The 21,694-nt window shown below is 38.0% G+C and overlaps 1 protein-coding gene across 1 annotated transcript in view; it reads right to left on the bottom strand.

Moving 5' to 3' along the window:
* The window catches only part of hsd17b4 (hydroxysteroid (17-beta) dehydrogenase 4), a 38,259-nt gene extending 17,642 nt beyond the window's left edge, over positions 1-20,617 (bottom strand). The window contains exons 1-12 of the mRNA XM_084728485.1: positions 20,475-20,617; positions 19,867-19,920; positions 17,578-17,685; positions 17,080-17,139; positions 16,932-16,953; positions 14,820-14,866; positions 14,446-14,530; positions 8,971-9,158; positions 5,591-5,682; positions 5,428-5,452; positions 5,187-5,315; positions 1,023-1,135 (exon numbers count right to left, since the gene is read on the bottom strand). Coding sequence (XP_084584611.1) covers positions 1,023-1,135; positions 5,187-5,315; positions 5,428-5,452; positions 5,591-5,682; positions 8,971-9,158; positions 14,446-14,530; positions 14,820-14,866; positions 16,932-16,953; positions 17,080-17,139; positions 17,578-17,685; positions 19,867-19,920; positions 20,475-20,526 — 975 coding nt within the window. The 5' untranslated portion in view covers positions 20,527-20,617. The remainder of the gene's footprint in view (positions 1-1,022; positions 1,136-5,186; positions 5,316-5,427; positions 5,453-5,590; positions 5,683-8,970; positions 9,159-14,445; positions 14,531-14,819; positions 14,867-16,931; positions 16,954-17,079; positions 17,140-17,577; positions 17,686-19,866; positions 19,921-20,474) is intronic.
* Positions 20,618-21,694: the final 1,077 nt, after the last annotated feature.

The raw sequence follows: 21,694 nt of genomic DNA, 5'->3' as shown, positions 1-21,694 counted from the left end.
AGCCATGTGTGAGCTGTAACCAGTTCACTTTCTGTGATTCAATGATAGGGAACACAGTGAAGTGGAGGAGCACCCATCCAGGGAGCCATCGCTGCGCTATTGTGCTCCGACGTCTTTTGTACATCACATTTGAAAAGCTAATCTGAGCGGGCACTTGCCTGGCACATCACCATTTCATATTTACAGGAGATGTCAGAGTATTTATGTATGGTGTAGCAGTTTTGCTCAGGAGTTTATTAATGTCCCCGACTAAATACAGCGTGGTGGATTAAAAGAGTCATGACTGGCCATGTTTGAAACAATAACAGTTTTATAAACCAACTGTTAAAAGTCGCCGCTACGGTCAAAGTAGGAGGAAGAACGTAAGGAAATGAAGTGGAGACATGAACATTGATGGACATGAAGTACCAGTGGTAAGAATGAGGTTAAAAACTGCAGAGGCCAGAAAATAATGAAGGAATAAAGTCAAAATGAGGAGAACAGTGGAATGATGTATTTAAGATACAATGAAAATGCAGTGATTTCATGAATGTGACCTGGACCTAAATAAGCAGCAGAAGATCGATGGATGGATAAACCAAATAAAAATGTTCACTCATCGAGGTTTAAGTTTCTGCCCCTTATGACCCAGTGAGCTTTCCTGCTACTGTAGCTTGCAGGAGTGACAATGTCTGGTGGAGGTCTGATGACACTGACTGAAACTCTATAAAAAAGTTTTGAACAGCCTCCAGCACACACAATCCACCAGTGCAACAATCCCACTTGTAGTTTATAGATGAGTTGCGTGTCCCAACAGCCCACATTTGGATACAAATACATTTTCTAACTAACATTACTGCATAAAGCAGGTGAGAAAATATTCAAGATTTTTGTAAGCAAAGTTAAGACTTTTTAAATATCTTTTAACAGCTGTTTTGGAGGAAATTGAATGAATCAATGATCAATGATTTTTAAGTCTCGCAAAACCCTGTACAATGCTGTAAAAAAAAAAAAAAATGGCAGTACTTGACATCTATACTCACAGGCCTGATTCCTGAAGCCAATCCTGCAGTGGCTGCCGCAGCCGTTGAATTCATATTGACTTCTCCCTCCGACTCCACCTGAGACAGCACACTCACAATCGACTGTAGAGACTCTACACACAAAGGAGAAATATGACAGATGAGTGGAAGCACAACCGAACAAGACAGAGATACAGGAAGATGAAGTGACTGAAAAAAATAATTCATGATCGGTGCCTCTGATTACACCTTAGGAATGCAAATCTCTGATGCCACAGACCACGCAGAAAGCTAACAACAGTTGAATTTGTTATCTCAAGTAACAGTGCACTGTCATTTAGAAATAAATGCAGCATGAGTAGAGGTGAAACCATGATGAGCTCTTGTGATTGGCAGACTGCAGTTTTTTACTGCAGCAGCACATTAGTTAATCAAAAGCTGAGGAAACTACATTTGATAAAGGAAAGGTTGAACATAAATTTGCCTTTTAGCAGAGGGTTTGACGAGCAGATCATCACTACCTTTATATCTAGCTTAGCTTGCTAGCTAAGTTTAGCATACAGACTGGAAATGGGGAAATGGCAAGCCTAACATCTTCTGACCAGCACCTGTAATCTCACTAACAAACACATTTAATCTGTATAAAAACAAAGTGTTATTTCATGGGATGCATCTCCCACCAATTTGTCATTTTAACCCTTTTTGCACAGAGGATTTTTGTTAGCCTACTGCTGCCTGTATCTTTGTGTTTGGCTTACAGGCAAGTGAGGGGTATCAATCTTGTCATATAACTCTCTGCAACAAATTGAAGAACCAAAATTCCAATGATGTCCAACTTTTTCATTGAAAATATTCCTGTCAGGACATTTAACTGCATACAGTCAAATATATACATCTGTGTCTTACTCTGTCTAAGATTAAATAGTTGTAAATTTGTAATCTGAACAACGTACCTTGATGGTATATTAATAATGTGGATACTTTCCAAAATTTCCAACATTTCTCAACTGGTGCTTCTAGCCCTTTTCACACATGCAATCTAACTCTGCACTTATCTGGACATTACCCGGAGGAGCTGTATGTGTGAACACAAATGTCCAAATCAGTTGGACCAGACAGTAAACATATTTAACCCTGCCAGCTACCTAGTCCACGTCCATGTGAGTCCATGTGTGAATAGAGCAGATGATTGTCCTGAGAGAATTCACAGCGAGTGAGTGGGCGTGTTGATGAGCTGCATAGTGTGCCACTGCTTCTTGCTCTTTTCTACTTGCTTGGTTTTGCATTGCTACCTATTTATTTCTTACATTAGAGTTGGTGCTCGTAGAGAAAAAAAAAACTCCCAGTCTACTTGACTGATACCTTGAATCATCGACTTTTAGGGGGCAGCCCTTATAGTGTTCATAATCTTTATTAGAGTTTATTGGAGTCGTCTTCCTGCACACGCTACCTAGGCACTACCCCTCACCTAAACCAAACTGGGCCCCGTTTCCCAGAGCCTTTGTAGCACTACGTACATCGTAAGTTGTATTTTAAGGTCTCCCTTAAGGTTGTCCTAACTCTGGGAAACCGTAACCTTAAGGGAGACCTTAAAATACAACTTACGATGCACGTAGCACTACGAAGGCTCTGGGAAACAGGGTCCTGAGCATTTCAAAAACATCTGACACTGACAATCTCCTGCTGTGTGCTACATGTATGAAAAAGGGCTATTTACAATGTCCTACTCTGATTCTCAGGAAACTGGCTTAAGTCCATATGTGAAAATGGCTTCTGAAAGAAAGTTTGGGGTTCCTCGTATCTGACAATTTGCTCATGTATGAGGTTCATCTTGAAGATTCATCACCCAGATAACTTTCATTAAACCTTAATCTTCGGGATTTTTTGCTCCGACAGCTCAAGAATTTCTTTAATTTCAAGTTAAATGGATTGAGGTAACATTAAAGAGTTCCAGGGAGATATTAATACACGATAAGGACACATACTAATCCAGGGGCAGCTTTAAAATGGATGGACATGAGATCCATGTGTTAAGAACAAACACGACCAGCTTTATACTCTAACATTAGTTGTTTTTTTACATTCTTAAGACTTTGGTTCCACACTCTGTGCTCTAGGTTTGTCTAAAAATAAAATGTAAATCTATCCACCCAGCTAGCAGAAGCTATGAATACCGCTGCAGATTCAGACACAACAAACAACTGAAGACAGCTGAGACAACTGAGGAACAGAAACAGTGAGACGGTGAAGACCACAGCTACTAATTACCATCACTCAGTGGCAGGCAGTTACAGAACAGAGGCAGCAACAAGTCTCTGTAATAAGCTACAAATGAGGAGGCACTACAAAGCCATGCTAATGAGGCCAGCGAGCGCCCTGTGGGACTGCCACCCTCGTTCAGTTAATGTTAACCTTTCTTCGAATGTACATCTGAGAGCGTGGAGAGGGTTGGAGGAGGCGGAGAGAAATAATAATCAACATTTGCCACACTCTTTGTCATGAGACCTTTCGGGAACAACACCAGGGTGTTTCATAGTCAACATCGCGTTCACCTTCACTTGTTTTCTCCTCCTCATTCACTTGATCTCTAACACCATTTTGTCCTCGCTCGATGTTACCAAACTCTCTGTAAATGCAGATGAGCGGAGAGTGAAAGGGCTCATTTTGCTGGAAATTGGGATCATGTTGTTTCAGAAGGTTCGCACTCTCACAAAAGCACAGTCATACAGTGTGACTACCTGAAAACTACACCGACCATGTGCTTTTTTTCCCTCTCATTCTAACTCATAGTTCTTCATTGCACTATCAAAAAGCAGAATATTTTGTCCATGTTTATGTCATACATTGACACACTAAAACAGCTGTCAAAAGCCACATACTTAAGATCAAAAATTTCCCTTACAGGTCATCCTTCTAACAAACACAATAGCTAGCTTTCTAGCTTTTATTAAGCTAAACAGCATTATTCCAGATAATGATATGAATCACTGGAATACTGAAAATCTATATTTTTGACATTAAAGTCTTGAAACAAAACCTTGAACTGCTTCTTGTGATTTCATTATAACATTAAAATTGGAAGAGGGTTTTTCTTTACCTTATGGCAACTATAGTTGCACTTCTTGAACAGAGTTTCTGCATGGGTCACCAAGTTTAATTTAAAACTTTTGATAACCATTATTTCTGCCTGCAGCAGAGAGTTTTCTGTTGATTCAATTTAACACATTTCAACACCTGCAAATACCTTGTTTAACCCACCTTTCTGGTTTTCATCATTTACACGCACACCATCTTCTCACGATGCAAGCAGCAAGCTACAGTACTTAAATGTTACTAAACAAACAATATGTTCATTTCTTGTGTCTTATGCGTATAAAATATGTTTTTTATGGTGTTATGGGTTCATTCCTATTTTAAAAGTCTCTGTTTTTCAGCATGTTGTATTTTTCTCCATTTTTTATATGGTTGTATGCATTTATTATTGTATTTTGGTGTAAACTATACTGTCACGTACTGTGCCACTCTGCAAAAATCCTTTTCTTAAAACATGAAAGATGACAGTTTTTTTTTTAGAGAATGAAGGAGTAAATCTACACAGGGCCAAAGAGCAGTGGGTACAATGAGCATTGTTACCTCATTGGTAAGCATCTGATGGCTTCGACGAGATTCAGTGATCTGCAATCTGAATCATTCTGGCTCAACACAGAATGAGTCAAACAAGTGTGAAAGAAAAGCGGCAGGGTTACAAGGAGGGGGACGGTGATCCAACTCAGATTGGGACTCAAGTAAAGAAAATGTGTGGGAAACTGGCCTCAGCAGCGTCTCAGCTCCAAGCAGCAGTTGTATGGCTACTGGTTTTAAGAGATATTATCTTAACACAGTGAATAAATGACCATTTAAGACAACATGGAAATGAATTCTCAAAAGGATATTTCTGATTATTTGAAGTGGGGTTATGGTTAAGTATCTCATACAGCTCCACTTCAAAGAATCCAAAGTATCCCTTTAAATTTTGTGGTTTACATTTTCATAATTATAAACCATTAGCTCACAAGAAAATATATTGCATGGTTCTTATGTAAGCGTGTGAATGCATGTACAATATCTACACTTTTTAAATACATGGATACGCCATACATTATAAATTATTGTGTTAGCGTGCATTCAACCCAGTGCATTACTGACCTTGTACGTTCGTAGGCTTCGTGGCGTCTGTAAAATCACAGATTTTGTCCCACTGGTCCCTGACTGCCTCGGGGGTCATGGGTTGGTTCTTTTGTCTCACAGTGCGGCCCTGAGATCGCTCCCAGCGCACTGCACACATGGACACACACAAATAAAGAGGTCATCGCATAGTAAAAAGCACACACATACAGTACAAGTGAACCGGGGGCTAATGAACATCATAGCTGCTTACAGTACTCACATTTACCAATCCAGCCTGCACCGACCTGAAAGTAGATGAAACATGAGCAGATGAACAAGCACACAAATATAAAAGAATGGTATATTACTGTTCTCAGTGAAAAAAGAAAAAATAGACACAAGCTACAGGCAGTACGGTGGGAAAATGTGTTTCTTCTGTATACCTCAAACAGTCCTCCATTTTCTTTGCACTGTTCATGACAGAGCCAGAGGACCAAGGGAGCAACATACTCAGGCTTCAGAGACGCCACAAGGTCTGAATAAAACAAAACATAAACAGATACAGTAGAGAAGAGCTTCTTTTTATCGCACATCTGTTATACAATTGACCTAAACAGCAGAGGCAGGCTTCTGCATCAGTGTCTCTGCTTGCTAGTTAGTATATCATTAAAATGATGGTGTGTTTGTGTAATGTGCTCATTTTGAAAATACTAAAAGTACACGGTCTGAAATATTAGATAAGCCTCAAGTATTTGTCCTCATGCTATGGAGCTAACAGGCTTCAATTACAATCTGCTGCTTATTCTTAACCATTTTCAAATTGAATTATCCGACAATATACTCTAAATTTTATTAAAGTGTATACCCAACTAGTATTGAGTATCAACATGCTCTTACTTTATCAAAAGCCAAGCAACATATTTTTCTGCTAGAGTCCAATCATTATACAGTAGAAATTGTTTACTACATACTAATCTTTGTGCTTTAATAAGACAATATTCTGCTTGACAAATAGCCAAAACACATTGACAGTGGTAATTGAAGCAGAGACAGAACAACTTTTGAATGCATGGGAATATTCGTTCAAAAAGTTTGGAACTGCCTTTCACAAAAATTTGATTCGGTACAGTCAAATAGTTGAAAGGACTACACTAGATCTGAATGGTCTTTCATACAAAGTCCTCTATACAAATAGATCTTATTTTGTAAAAGGGGTTTTCGGAAAAAAAAAAAAAAAGAAAAGTAATATTTTGGACATGGAGAACTGAATCCTGTGCAATGATTCAACCAGACTGACAATCAGAAGGACAGAGAGAGACATAGATACCACTCAGCAACAGTAAAATAAAAATATCAGCAATCATCCAACACTGGTAAAAGAAATTGGAAGCTTAACATCAAAATCTGTACAGATTTGAACAGGAAGAGGTTCCTGTTTCTGTGTCAAGTGCACAATAATGTCTATAACAAACTGAAATTAAATTAAATTAAATTAATTGTTGTTTTACCAAAGCAAAGCTATTCTTCAAATGGTATTTGGGGGAAAATGGTTACAAGAGTATCTTTCATTGTGCCACACTGTGGGGACACTGACTTCGTTGAAGTTGTAATCATCTAATTATTCTTCTTTTGGGGCCAATATTATTTAAAATAATACATTTGGTGTCTGATTTACGCTGTTTTGTGATTCCAAACTTTCAAACAGTAGTGTAGGTCCAAGTCAAAATTAGTTAGGTGTGATCTGGGGATTTTTTAATACATATTTGTAAAAATTTAAAACAAAGAATAGGAACCTTAAATTCTAATAATATGTTCCTAAACATGAAATCAAGTCATGCAAATATGGCACAGACTCTTAATTTAAAAATATCTGTACCCATTTATCAACAAAGCGTCTTGGCAGAGGAACAGGCATTCTGTTTCACTGCACTCTGCAATGTTTAGCAAGATGGGTTTTGTTGTTTTTCAGAAACGCCTGAGTCAGTGAAAGCCAACATATGGAACCAAGTCATTTACTAAGGTGAGGCCATCCTGTGACAGTTGGCACAGCGCAGTGTGACAGATGCTACTGTAGACCAGCACAGCGGGGAAACAAAACCATTCCTTTAATCTGTTACTTAATAGCCCTGTCAACAGGGCTGCAGTCACAGAGCACACATACAATATTATCATGATATGCTCGCATTTACAAATACTGGGTTTGGTGGGTTCAGAAACCATTCCTTGTGTTTATGGGTTCATGAGATCCTTTTTAAAGACGAAGCAGACAATGCTAAAAATTACTGCCTTTGAACTGTCATTTCAAAGGTTGATATTTTAGTTTTTTGTTTGATAAAATGTTCACACACAATCGAACACATCCCAAGTTTATGAGCTGTTCTGAGCTACATTTCATTGGGTTCACTGTAGGTATCCAATGCTGCACTGCCTCCTGGCTTAACATGAAAAATATAAATGTTTCTCACATTTTTGTGAATATATTGGAGGCAAAGGCTGACACCTACAGTAAAATAAGGAGGTCAAAGCCGCTTGTTTAAATCAAGGGCTGACACATTAAAACTTTTAAAGCACTTACAGGGTGCATGATTTCATCATGGCTGTTGGAACAGCAAAAAAAGAAAAAAAACACAGTTCCTGAATATTAGATGACAAATTTGCATGTCAAACGGGAGTGCTGTTGCCTCAAATTTTGTAAATCAACCTTGCATGGTCATTACATTATGCAGCTGCTCTAACAAAAAAGAAAAAAAATGTATTTGCTTATTTTGGCTTGTCCAAAAACGTGTGGGATCTTTTGTGCACCCACATACCCAGCACACAGGTTCTGAATTTCTTCTCAGGCAGGAATCCCTCATGTCTGTCCCATATGACATAACCTATTTTTAACACTTCTACTTAGTTATGTGGCAGAACAACACAAAATAAATGTATCAGACACACATTAGACATGTATTAAAAATATTTGCACCATATTAACAAAGAGCAACCATAATGCACACATCAAGAGAGTGTATTTCACTGTTAGTGCATACAGAAAATAAAACAAGGACTCTAATTATTTTACAAAATACACAGTAAAAATTATAAAATGGGCCTAATAAAACAACATAAAACGTGGAAGATTTATCAGTCAGATTTATATAAGGCTGGGTTGCAACAACAAAAAATATTTTTTAAACCAGATTCAATCAAGGTTTAACTTAAAATTATGTTGCACCAAACTTCCAAATTAAAAGTTTAAAGTAATTTTTTTTCTGTTTCACTAAAACTTCTAACTCCAGCCATCATGATTAGCTATGCTAAATAGGCTAACTAACTTTTTAGCTAGCTAGCAAACAATGTAGCTAATGTTTTGTTAAGGAATGCAGAACAGCTAGTTAATGAAACCTAACAGTTTTCATACCTCTGTCATACTTATTAGGTTCCAACAGCGTGCAAATTTATTTTTATGTATTTTAGTTTGGTTAAGCAAGCATCTCCATATTGATTGCACTCTTTAATAATCATCATGAATCAGTTTACGTCAATAAACTGCTAAACTCTGATTAGACTACTAATCTTACATTAGATGAATCTATGTTGGTGCAATCCAGAGTTATTAACTGATATATTTGAATGTATCCATGGATTTTTTTTTTTATATTTAATCATAATTTAAATGAATGAATCTGAAAATCTTTCATGGACCCCCTGGCAGAGTGCCATGGACACCTGGGGGCCGCGGACCCCTGTTTGAGAACCACTGACCCAGCGGATCACCAAAGTGTGCATTATACAGACCCACAGCAAGAAATTATGTATGCAGTCTAATCTTTGTGCCTACCTGGGGGCATGACGGTCTCTGTGAGGCGTGAACCAGCAACAGGAGCAATCGTGTTACAATGGACGTTGTATTTGCATCCCTCAATGGCCAGGGTGTTTGACAACCCCAGCATGCCCAGCTTGGCAGCGCTGTAGTTGGCCTGGCCGAAGTTACCGTAGATGCCTGCAGCTGAAGCCGTCATGATGATTCTGACCACAGACAAGAAGAGAAAACAAGTCAGAATACAAGTGGTACATTTTATTCATGCATGCATAAGCACACGGGAGTACACACATAAGCATCTAGTCATGTGATGCTGGCCCATTCACTCACACACACACACACACACACACACACACACACACACACACACACACACACAAACACAAACACAAACACAAACACAAACACACACACACACACACACACACACACCATCCAACTGCTTTATCACAGATACAGAACTGCATTTACTTGTACAACTGTGAGCACAGGCAATATGCAGGAATAAATGTATTTATGCACACCAGCAAAGGTGGGAAGTAACTAAGTATAGATACTTAATAACTGTACTTTAGTAGAATTTTAGGTATCTGTACTTTACTTGAATATTTAAACTGTTAAGTTAATGTTTTACTTTCCTATATTTTAACTCAAAAATCCGTATGTTCTAGTTCTTATATTTTCAAAACGGGCTTGTTACTTTAGTTTTAATGCATTTGAGGGCACCTATAGGTTATTTTTATTTTGCATCACTGTGGCACCACCTTCCCAACATCAAGACCGATTTCAACCTAAATGGATGTGACAATAACACATAGAAAAATAATTCCTTGATGTATCCATCAGTGCATGTGATGTAAATAACAACAAGATGAACAGCAACCTTAAATAAATAACAAGACAAAAACGACAAAAACATGACAGGATGAAAAAGGACAAAGACATAACAGGACAAAAAAAACAATGTAAAAGACGTAACAAGACGAAAAAATACGTAAGATGAAGGGAGCCTCAACCGTGGAGCGAAGGTGAGGTTCAGTTGTACATTTGTACATTCAATTTTACTTGAGTTAAGAAGTTAAATCAGTTGAATCTACTTTTACACTGTACTTCTACTTGAGTAAAGAATGTATGTATTTTTGCAGCCTCTGCACACCAGTCACACTGTCTTGCACATACAGTTTTGCTAGTAATCTCACGCAGAGAGTTCACCTCAGTCAAACAAAAGTAATGAGGTTAAGCACTGACGCTACATTAACTGTGGGACACATCTGAATCATGTCGTCTCACTGGTCAACAGAGAGCACTGATCCATATCACAGCACACTCATACTGTATACTGCAATACCACAAGAGGATAAATCAATAACTTTTATGCACTAAAGTCTATGATTCAATTACAGGGGGAACCTTTTAGACTATCAATGTGTTGCTTAAAAAAAACATTCAAAGAGGATCATTAGATAAAATGTTGCTACTTAAAAGAGCAAAAGCAAACACAGAAACGGTCTTTTGTGCATGAGAGACCAGAGGATAGTTCTGTCTGTGTGCTTTGCTTTCACAACCTTGGCTTCTGCTCCCATCCTGTCTGTCTCGTGGACAGTCATGGCATGAACGTTTCTACTTCTCATTTCTTTCTGTCATGATTTTACCTTTAAATACACCATCAACCTTTGCTTAGGGTGACTGCACACAAAGATTGAATTTTAAACTTGCCCTTACGTAACAAGCAGAGCTGTACTCACATGGTAGGGGTGCTAACGACCAACCTCTCTAGACAGCAGGCAAGGCAAGCTATGGATCTGGGTCCTTCTGACCTCTCCAGCAAACCAACGATAGAAGGCACTTAAACTGATACAGATTTTTTCGGTGGCTAAAATTAGCTTTTCTGCTGACTCCGTCTACAGTAGAACATTGGTAAGCTTCCAACACTGGTACTCCTGCTGCTTCTCCAAACTGGAGTCGTGACGACCGCCATCTATTATAGGCAATACACTGACTACGGTAAGCGCTTCATACAACCCCACTTCAAAAAATCCAAACTATCCCTTCAAGTCTGCATTTTTTCACTACTCTCCTCTAGCAAGGTGGACTTATTTGCAAAACCCAAAAGAAATTCAATGAGAATATTTCAAAAATACATACATGTTTTCACAATCGCTTGAGATCCTCCAGTTGGCAAACATTAACCCTCTTTCACATTTAAATCTCAGGTAATTGGAAATATATTAAGAGTTGGACCAGACTTTACCCTGCCAGCTCCCTGATACAAAGCACGTGTAAAGTTGGACTGAGCCAGTGTGTCTTCGTCAAGCCAGAAGGTCTTCGTCCAAAGAATTCTAAGTGAGAGGACGTGTTAATGGCGTGTTGATGGTGCACAGAGTGTAGCCGCTTTGTGCCATGAATTTAAGATGTTGTCCATCCCAAGTGTCATCAATATTCTTAACTCTGCCAAGTGTCTGATGAGATTTAAGCGAGAAACATGACATGAACTGCTTTTAATGTTTAACGGTTAATGTTTAATAAGTAATGCCACCGTGTCCATGTGTTTGTTTTATTAATTGCTGTTGCTGATTCTTGTGTTTGATGAGCCGAAGACAAATTTCCACCTTGGTGGACAATCAAGATTTATTCTATTTATTCCATTTTACTACTGCTTGCCTGTATGTTGCTTCACACTGTGACACTGCAGATGCATCTAAATACATGTAGTATTGATAATATAGTATTGTCTCCCCAGCGCCAGAACTTAAAAAATTACATAATGAATTGCCATAACATTTACAAACTGATAAAGGACATCACAAACCATTAATTTAAAATGTATGTGAAGTGTATTTATTTCATTGTAAAACATCTACAACATACACCACAGCAATGATCAAATTTACTGAGTGTTAAAGTTGCCATGAAATCAACATCAACCTGTAAGTGTTTTTATTTCACGTGTATTGATCTGTATGTCACCTATACACCAGTATCTGTCCCTGCGAGAACAAAAAAGTTATTCTGTAGATTTTCTCTGCTAAGTTTCATGACATTTCATAGTTTGTCTTTTCATGCAAAACTATTTGAAGTGGTTGATGACTCATCCTGCACTCGGCAACAAAAGTAAATTTTCATCCAATGAAACTAAATGAAAATATTTTCCCCGCCGATGTCCTCCGGCTGCTCAGCTTCAACTCTCAGTTATTTAACTACAATAAATAACAATACTACAATAGTTAATCTTTACTGTTAGTTGTTGTTAGTAGGCAACAGAACCAGACTCAGCAGCCTCCCAGTAAACATGACTGGTCACCAGGACAAACACAGCCTCTGTGCGTGACTGGGAACACAGCTCCAAGGTCATACCAAGGTTGAGCTCTTGCTGGGTTTAGTCCCTGCATCCTAGGGCTAACTAACCCCGCATAGCTCACTTATTTTAGCTTAGTTAGTCCCTGTTAACTGCTGCTTACTCGTTTAGCAGTGACCCAGCCCCAGACTGCGGGGCACCAAACCCAGCCACAACACCACGTCAGTACTATAGCCTATTCTCTATTGTCAAACTGACCTCTGCTGGTCTCGGAGGCTGTGTTAGTCGCGGTCCAGCCGTATTCACCAAGATCTCTCAGTCTGGGAAGAGTCAGCTAAAAAGACTGCCCTCCCTCCAAGCAATACATCCATGGACCACTTTAGCTGCGCGGCAGGTGGCTGTAATACACCATTCACTGCTGTAAACACCACTAAGTGTCTGCGAAAAGTCCCTCCCTATCGGCCTGCTTTACAGGAATAACCACATAACCAATAAGAACTCCCCTGGACATTTCATGGAACTTTGAGTTTGTATTAACAGCATTATGCAACAACTTAAACAGGGCAAATGGATGGATTCAAAACGAGGTTTCATCCTAAAATATAATAGTGAAGGCCCACATTTTCCATCATACATCATACCTAGTGCTGGACTGTGTAGTCTCAGAAATGTTCAGAACCTGGTAGTTTATGTTGGGAGCCTAGTTATCATTTTTATTGTGGGTGTAGCCTAACTGTTACATTTCTTCACCCCAACTGTGTTTTACTGCTGTGTTTTACAGTTTTTGTCTCCCGTGTTGAATTTCATCAAAGGACTGACCTCAATAAGAGCTGCTTTCTGTCGTTTGATGCTGCTTGTAAGCATTTGAAGAAATACAGTTTTTACCCTGCCAGTTAGTGACCCAGTAAAGCTGTATCCATGACCCATACTGCATCTTGACCGCAAGTGCCCCTTTAACCTCTACACCTAACATCACAACTGTGAAATGCCAAGGACATTTGAAAAGAAAAATACATATAGAGAATAAGACAGAGAATAATACATATAGATTTGAAGAAAAATTTTACATGAGCTCAGTGTAATGAAACCTTCTGAAAAATGCAAGTAATATTAATGATCCCCAGTCTTTTCCCATTCATGTAGAACACCTAGTGTGCACTTGTGAAGGGCATCTGTTACCTGGAGTAACGAGGGAGAAAAGGCTGGTTGTGCGGCCTTCTTCTGCAAATTATCATTCAAAACATGCAAACCTCAATAGCCCTTTTGTACAGCACATATTTTATTTGTTATAGCAGGAAAAGTGCGGCTGTTCAGATCAGTGCCAGAATGCTGCCATCATGAATATTATTAGTGTTTGGCAAGTCAAAATGTCATATGTGAGGAAAGCTTGTTGTTAATAACATGACATAATCTGCACTGGATGTCTGTTCATGTCAGTTAAGCAACTGATTGTGCTTTGAAAACATGAACAATACATATTTACATACATCCTCACAGCTTCAAGCCAATTTGAATTATCCACTGAATGTTTCTCCTCTCATTTAAGAGGATTCTCAACAGGTAAAGAACCTCAGATGAGTTGCAAAACACCTTCAACTTGACAACTTCGGACCAAGTGGATATTTGAATTTTGTATGCTGCGCTACTTGAAAGAAAAAGATTATGCCAGCACAGACATCTCTCCTGCTTCTTGTGAAGTCCTCAACTTAAATTGTACTCAAATTGCTCAGAGTGCAGCATAACCAAATTAATTTCCCTCATTCTTTAGTGATTTACATATTCATATTAAATTTGCTGTCTTGGGCTTTTATTAGTATGCAGATTTTTTCATTGTACACCATGAAACCAATGGAGCCAGACCTATTAAGGAGCATCAAGTGACTAAAGTCAGAGTCAGAATATGTGTGTCATATTATGACGGCAGACATGCTTTATACACTCATTACTTCAAGTGCATATCCTCAAGAGCCCCCTTAAAGTTGGGCACATAAAAACCTTTTTAAATCTTTTTGACGTCTTGAATTAAGCCTTACGCAGCCTTTTATACTACAAAATATTTTCTAGACTACAGTCCAGCAATGGTCTGTCTGCTGGGGATACTGCAACTTTGTTGAAGCTAAAAAAGATCCTACCCACGTAATAGGAGGATGGCACACTTTGTGTGCAGCTCAATAGCTGTTAGTAGCCGTGCTCCTCACCTGCCAAACTTTTGGTTTTTCATGTGGTTCCAGGCAGCTCGAGTCACCAAGAAGGAGCCTCTCAAGTGAACTCTTTGAATCAGGTCTGAAATGGAGAGTAAGAGGAATGAGGTGCTATGATACAACGTTGTGAATCAGATCTTGTTTACAGTACATTTTTAAACTCCCTCACAGGCCATCTGTTTTTAAAGACACAAGGTACATGGAAAAAACAAAGTTGGAACAAATGTATTCCCCTACTTATAGCAAGGTGTCTCAGTTTGATTATGAGCCAAACAAAAGGAAATAATGTGATACAAGAGGACCCCATAAACAGTAGGAGCAGAAGTTAATGAGGGTAAAGTGAGTGTAAAGATCAGAAATAATTTAATTACCCCAGTCCAAATCACTCGTCCTGGCAAACGATCGGTCACGAAGGATCCTTGGCAAAGACGAGCAGAAATGTGTTTTAGTATTTTCAATCTTTGTGACAAAACCTAAAGGGTAACTTCTGTTGTTTTTCAACCCGGACCCTATTTTTCCATGTGTATGTGTCTATGTGACTAATGGGGACAACAGCTTTTAAAATTGGACCAGTACTGAGCGAGACAGCTGAGCTGCAATGGAATCCTTATGGGCAACTGTGAATCTTCAAAGTACATCCACTAAAAGTGTTTGTTTTGCCTCTGACAGGCTCAGATTGTTACTATAAGTGTCCAGCAACATTATGGAAAGGCTCCCTACAGAGATAGACCTTTGTTTTTAAAGAGTAAGATATTTTTTTAACCCAAGAAACAGCTATTTCATTGCTCTCACCTAACTACCCAGACTCCCTTTAAAGGAACAGTAATTGTATCATCGTCAACTTCATTCAAAATCAACAGAAGGAAAGTAAAAGTCAACAAAAGTCTTAGTTTCTCTTTCCAGTGTTCCGACAGTCACCACATCTGAAAAAGAAGAAAAAGCCGGCATGTTCAGCGTGTGTCGTTTAAACTTGCAGTAAGACAAGGTGCTCTTTGGTGGGAACAAAAATGAAAATGATGAGCCAGCTTACCCAGCAAGTGGTGGAGTGATTTGTCTGGCTGGTCCAAGGCAGTCTTGTACAAGAGTACCTTGGACACTTCTCATTGTTATAATTTTAATCACTACCAATCGTGGCCTGGTTAAAGTAAATCCTTTATTCACTGCATTAGATGTGAAAATATCAGGAGAGGAGTGAGAGGGAGATCCGAGATCAGAAAAGTAGCAGAGAGAATGGCATGTACAACCAGAACATTTTCATGTCTTGCTTGTCAAATTAAGGATTTATTTCAACTAGGGCTGGGCAATATAATGATATTATATTGTATTGTGATATGACACTAGATATTGTGATAGATTTTTGATATTGTTATATTGTGATATGTCAGAAGTGTTGTCTTTTCCTGGTTTTAAAGGCTGCATTACAGTTAAGTGATGTCATTTTGAGAATTTACCAGACTGTTACAGCTGATCTCATATTTGCCTTGACTCACATTACTGATGATTATTTATAAAATAATCTCCCATTTTGTGAAAGCACCAATAGTCATCCTTGTAATATTGTTGCAATTTTAATATCAAGGTATTAAGTCAAAAATGTGACACTTGATTTTGTTTATCTTGCCCAGTGTTAATACAACAAACTTATTTTATCCCCTCAGCCACTTCCACCCTTTGCAGTGCACAACATATCATCAGTCACAACTTACATGATCAATAATTATCGATATCGACCAATATGAAACTTCACTATCGTGATGGGTTTTTTGGCTAGATCGCCCATGCCTAATTTCAACCAAAAAAGTTGATGATAGGAACAGTGGAGTGTGAGTGATATGGCCCTAAAATAATATGTGATAACAATATTATTGATGATGACAAAATACTAAAAGATATTTTAGAATTCAGAATAGCGAAGTTCTCCTTAAGTTCTCCTTGTGGGATTTTTGCCTGTCCTCCAACTCAATTTTTCTGTTCGAAATGATGAAGCTAGTTAGTTGTATTTTCCTCTTTTGCTGTCACAGCAAAAGCAAGTGCTTCTTGCTCTTCAATTACAACAATATATTGTGAATGATAGAATATGGCACACCCCTAGAAGAAAGATCAGCCAAGACATAATTTCCGACTGATCAAAAGAATCTTAAGTGGTCTGTAGCAATCTTTTCCATAATGTTGTCAGAACTTACAGTAATAATCTGAGCCTGTCTGCGGCAAAAACAAGCACTTTTAGTGGACTTCCTTTAGTGGACAATCGACAGCTGCTCTGAGGGATTATGTTGCAGCTCACTTTTGTTTTTGCTGGCTGCAGCAGTCTTGCTCAATACTGGACCGACTGAACTGAATAAAAATTGTTGTCCCCTTAAGTCTCTTAGATGCAAAAACATGAGAAAATGGGGGCCAGGTTGAAAAATATCCCTTTAACATTATTATAGAGGCCCAAGTTACTACAATCAATGAGGCTAAAAACAGATGATGAGATTACTTACCCAGCATTGTTTACAACAACATCTGGACAGAAAGATATTTTACCAGATTTAGTTAGATAATTACCATCACTTACGATCATTTAATTGAAATAATTCAATGATGAAATACTTGACAAATGTATAAACTCTACACAAAGAAAATACTCACCTATTCTTCCAAATGCATCCAGTGCTGATTGGATCAGTTTCTCTCCATCCTCAACAGAATCTGTGTGCACAATAAAAATAGTCAGTTACAGCCCTTGCTGATTATGTTGTGAAATGATACATGTTGAGTCACCTTTTCAAAGTTACATTGTTATTGATTTCTGAGCAGCATAGTTTGTTTTATTTGCTTTGATACCTTTTAATCAAATCCACAAGTCATGAAATATATTGATCAAAGTGTTGTCATGTCTTTAAAAGTAGGCTTTTCTCTTACACATGTGAAATGCACAAGGGTGTGTGTGTGTGTGTGGTGTGTGTGTGTGTGGTGTGTGTGGGGGGTACCTTCATCAGTGAGCTACTTGGACTGATAGAAATCAGTATTGTTTTTGAGTCTCCCATTGCATAAGATAAATACTACAAGGTAAGCAATAGAGGGAAAGCAGATAGGGATATGATGTACAAGGGAAGACTTAAGACAAGAAGAGTCCAAACTTCTCACCATAGTTTGCCACGGCCTTGCCTCCCTTTGCTCTTATCTCCTCCACCACCTTATCAGCAGCTGCAGAACTCTTTCCACCCCCTTTAGTGTCTGCCCCAAGGTCATTCACTTTATTGCAACGAGAAGAAAAAGATTAGCAATAATGGGGTGAGTTCTGCAATTCTCCACGACTGATTAGGTTAGGAGAAGAGTGCAGCTAAGCTGATTCCTTGTCAGAGTTCAAGGGCAAATTCCATCCAGGCAGCAGGGAAAGCTGTTACTTTTGGGAGGACAAAATGTTTATGCCAACACCTGCAACTGTGTGGTCTAAACAGCAGTCAATGCAATACACATTTCTTTATGACATGGCTTATTCTGAGGTATAATTTATGTCCTAAATCCCCTAAATCTAGGGATGCAATCCCCTAAATCTAGGAGTGCATGGATTCAACTTTTTCAATACTCCAAATCGTTGTATCTCTGCATAAACTGAGCATCAATTTAATACCATTTTTCCCACCAAGTTTAAAATCTCACTGTGTGAAACTAGGAATATTAAGTAAGTGGTTGCTGAGACTCTCAATCACTGAATCTGACTCTGCCGCCCACTGTGACTGAATAAATATAGCTGGCAGCAGAAATGATACATTTAATCTCCATTTATTTTATTTAAATCCTCAGTAAACACATTGAGGGAGAATCCTCTTTTACAATAGTGCAGAGGTACAGACATTCAATAAGAGTGACGCAAGTGAAATCATCAAAGAAAGCTAGTGGGAGGTAGCAATAAAGGAAGAATACATGGCTAAAACAAGGTAAAAATGCACAGTGTGAAAAGGTAAAGGTGCAGGGCAAGACAAGACAAATAAATTGATAAGCAACAGGAACAATTAAGAGATTAAAAACAACAATAACAATCAATGAAATTAGCACTTAATCTTTGTAACTGAGATCATTTTTAAGTTTTTCTTTTTAATTCAGAACAGCAACAGAAAGCAGATCTTCTTCTGTAGGAGCCATGATTGTGAGAAGGTATAATGGCTACTGACATTCCAAGAAACTGGGGCTATTTTTATAAGGAAATTACATTTAAAATCAATTTAAGATCATCCAAGACAGGGCTGGGCAATATATCAATATTAACTCTATATCAAGATATGAGACTAGATATCATGTTAGATTTTAGATGTATATCATGATATGGGACAAGTTTTATCTTCTGGTTTTAAATTCTGCATTACAGTAAATTGATATATTTTTTCTGAATTTACCCAGATTGTTCTACCTGTTCTATTATTTGCCTTTACCCACTTAGTTATTATGTCAACATTGCTGATGATTAAATTTCAAAAATCTCATTAAATATGTGAAAACAAAAGTCATTCCTTCAATATTGTTGCAAGTATCGATAAATACTGACATCAAGGTATTTAGTCAAAAATATTGTAATATTTGATTTTGTCCATATTGCCCACCCCTACATTTACTGTGGATCAGTCATGTCAAGGCTGATACCTGATTGACTTAATAAGATCAGTATGTGTGCCAATAACAGTCCAGTGCAATCAAAATCAGGACATCTCCAAACCCACAGCCATCTGTAACAGTGAGCCATGCAGGTGTAAAAAACTGGAGATTTGAATCATCCTCATGCACATATCACATGAATCAAAGATCACTGAGATACATGCAATTGCTGAAAAAGGTTATTTGATTCATGAAATTGATGTCTAGCAAATGGCTTACAAATAATGTCTCAATATTTTTAGACTTGTCTGCAATAGATGATATATCTTGATATACACATTTCTCTAAAATAACATACCATCAGGAATGGGTGATATGGACAAAATCAAATATTCCAATATTATTTACTAAATAAATCAATATCAATATTGCAGGGATCGCTATTAGTGCTTTCACAAAATATTAACACAATAAGATTTTTGATAAACAGCCCAATCACCAGTAATGCGGATAAAATAACTAAGAGGTTGAAGGCAAATAATAGATCAACTAGAACCGACTGGTGAGTTTAAAAAAAATCACTCGACTGTAATACAACCTTCACAACCACAAAAAGACAATACTTATGCCATATCATGACATAAGAATATCCAAATCTGAGACAAATGTCAACATGCACACTGAGCCGTCTGTCTCTCCATGGCAAAGGAAAAAAACATCAACAGAGGTTATGAGAGTTAAAGTTCAAGAGCATAAGCTCAAAGCCTGGTTGCACCCACCACATTATATCCACTATTACAAAAATGAAGTAGATGGGGCATAAAAATTAAGAAATTTATTTACCTACAACTGAGGCTCCTCTTTCAGCAAAGGCCAGTGCGTATTCTCTGCCAAGGCCTGCACAAAGAAAGACAAGTGAGTAAAAACCCTATGCATATTTTTACAGAATAAAACGCCTGCATGAACAACCACTGTAGCGATGTTGTTGAATGTGCCCTTTGACACACTTCCCCTGACATGCGAATGTGCTGTTGCGTTATGTGTACTTTGCTCCTGGTGTTTTTCAAATGACAAGGTTGACAAAAGTTTGTTGTTGCAAGTCAAATCAATACGGTGCATGATGTGCAAGAAGTAATATCAACAAATATGCTGCATTGTCTCTAGAAGGTTCATCAGGCTACTGTCGTCTAAGGTTGTTTACTTTAACGACTGATGACTGGCAGCTGTTTTAGCCAGTGTTAGCAACCAGCAACATAGCGAGATTAACTGCTGTGCTAATGCAACAGAAAGAAAGACTCATGCACTGACTGTTGTAAAAATCTGGCTCACATTCTTACCTAATCTCCGAAATTAGCACTTTAGCATTCGAAGCTAACGTTACAAAACCTAAGTGCAGTTAGCAACAATGACAGCCTCGCTAACGTTCAGTCACGTTTCCGTGATGATTTTACCTCCTCCAGCCCCAGTGACAAGTACGACTCTTCCCTCGAATGACAGAGACATTCCTGAAGGATGTTATTCTCTGTTTCTTAACACTACCAGCACAGTTGCACAGAGGCAGCAGACAGCAGGGTGAACTCCTACAACTTTCACTTCCGTACTTACGAGTGGGGCGGTCTCAACAGTGACCAATCAGAATCCAGGATTGTATTAACCCTGTTTCATGTAATCCACTTTGAGTTTAAGTTTTAATACTTAAAAAAATCAGTTTAGCTCTGTTAACTTCAGTATTTATTTTATTTTATGAGTCATAACCATTAACAAAACAAACAAACAAACAAAATGTTAATTCTACAACTTATTGATTTTGACGTTATTACCAGCAGTTTTCTCTATGTTTGCAACAAAATTAGGAAATTATTACATAAATAGTGATGGTGACCAGGATAATGGTCATGATGATGATGATGATGATGATGATGATGATGATGGCAAGTGTACTTATCACTCTGCCAGTGAAAAAATAATATAAATAATATTTGTATTTTTCATATTATTATAATTTCATATAGTCCCGTGGTTTTTGAACTGGGGCCCAAACAGAGGCCCTTGGGTGGATTTTAGCGTGTCCCCAACCAAAAGAGTAAGAGAATATTTTAACTTTTATCACATTTTTTTGGAAAAATTCAACAACAAAGGAAGAAATGGGGTTGGAGATTTTGACTGACTGTAGTGTTATGTGATCTTAGTTTGATCATTATTCCTCAAGTATTCATGGGGGGATTCTTTAAGAGAAAATCCTCTCAAACAAACCCTAAAATTAAAATGTTTGGGAACTCCTGTTATAGTCTATTTTAGGTAATGATAACATGGGCGTGTCAATGTCACTGGCCAATAAAGGCCTTAAAATAAAAATATATGATGCTTCATTTACACAAGTATGTCTGCTGTGTGGGTGCTTTTTGATGCATTTCAGATAAGTTGCTATTTGCAATGATTGTTCAGTTCAGCAAGGAGCCAAATCACTTTTCCTTCAACACTACAAATTTAACTGACCATTATAAGAGCCGTCATCCTGATAATTACAACAAATTTGTGAAGAACAAAGAGAAACAGACATCAGCAGGAGAAAAAAATGTCAGCAGTAGTTTTCTTATTTCGTCCAGTGAATGTGTACATTTTGAAAAGCATTCTATTTTATGTCTGCATCTGCCAGTGGGTCATCATAATA

The sequence above is a fragment of the Lutjanus erythropterus genome, chromosome 10, assembly GCF_056507025.1.
Source record: "Lutjanus erythropterus isolate fLutEry1 chromosome 10, fLutEry1.hap2, whole genome shotgun sequence".
NCBI lineage: Eukaryota > Metazoa > Chordata > Actinopteri > Lutjaniformes > Lutjanidae > Lutjanus > Lutjanus erythropterus.
Note: the sequence above shows the minus strand (reverse complement) of the source record. Positions and strands in the feature narration are given on the sequence as shown.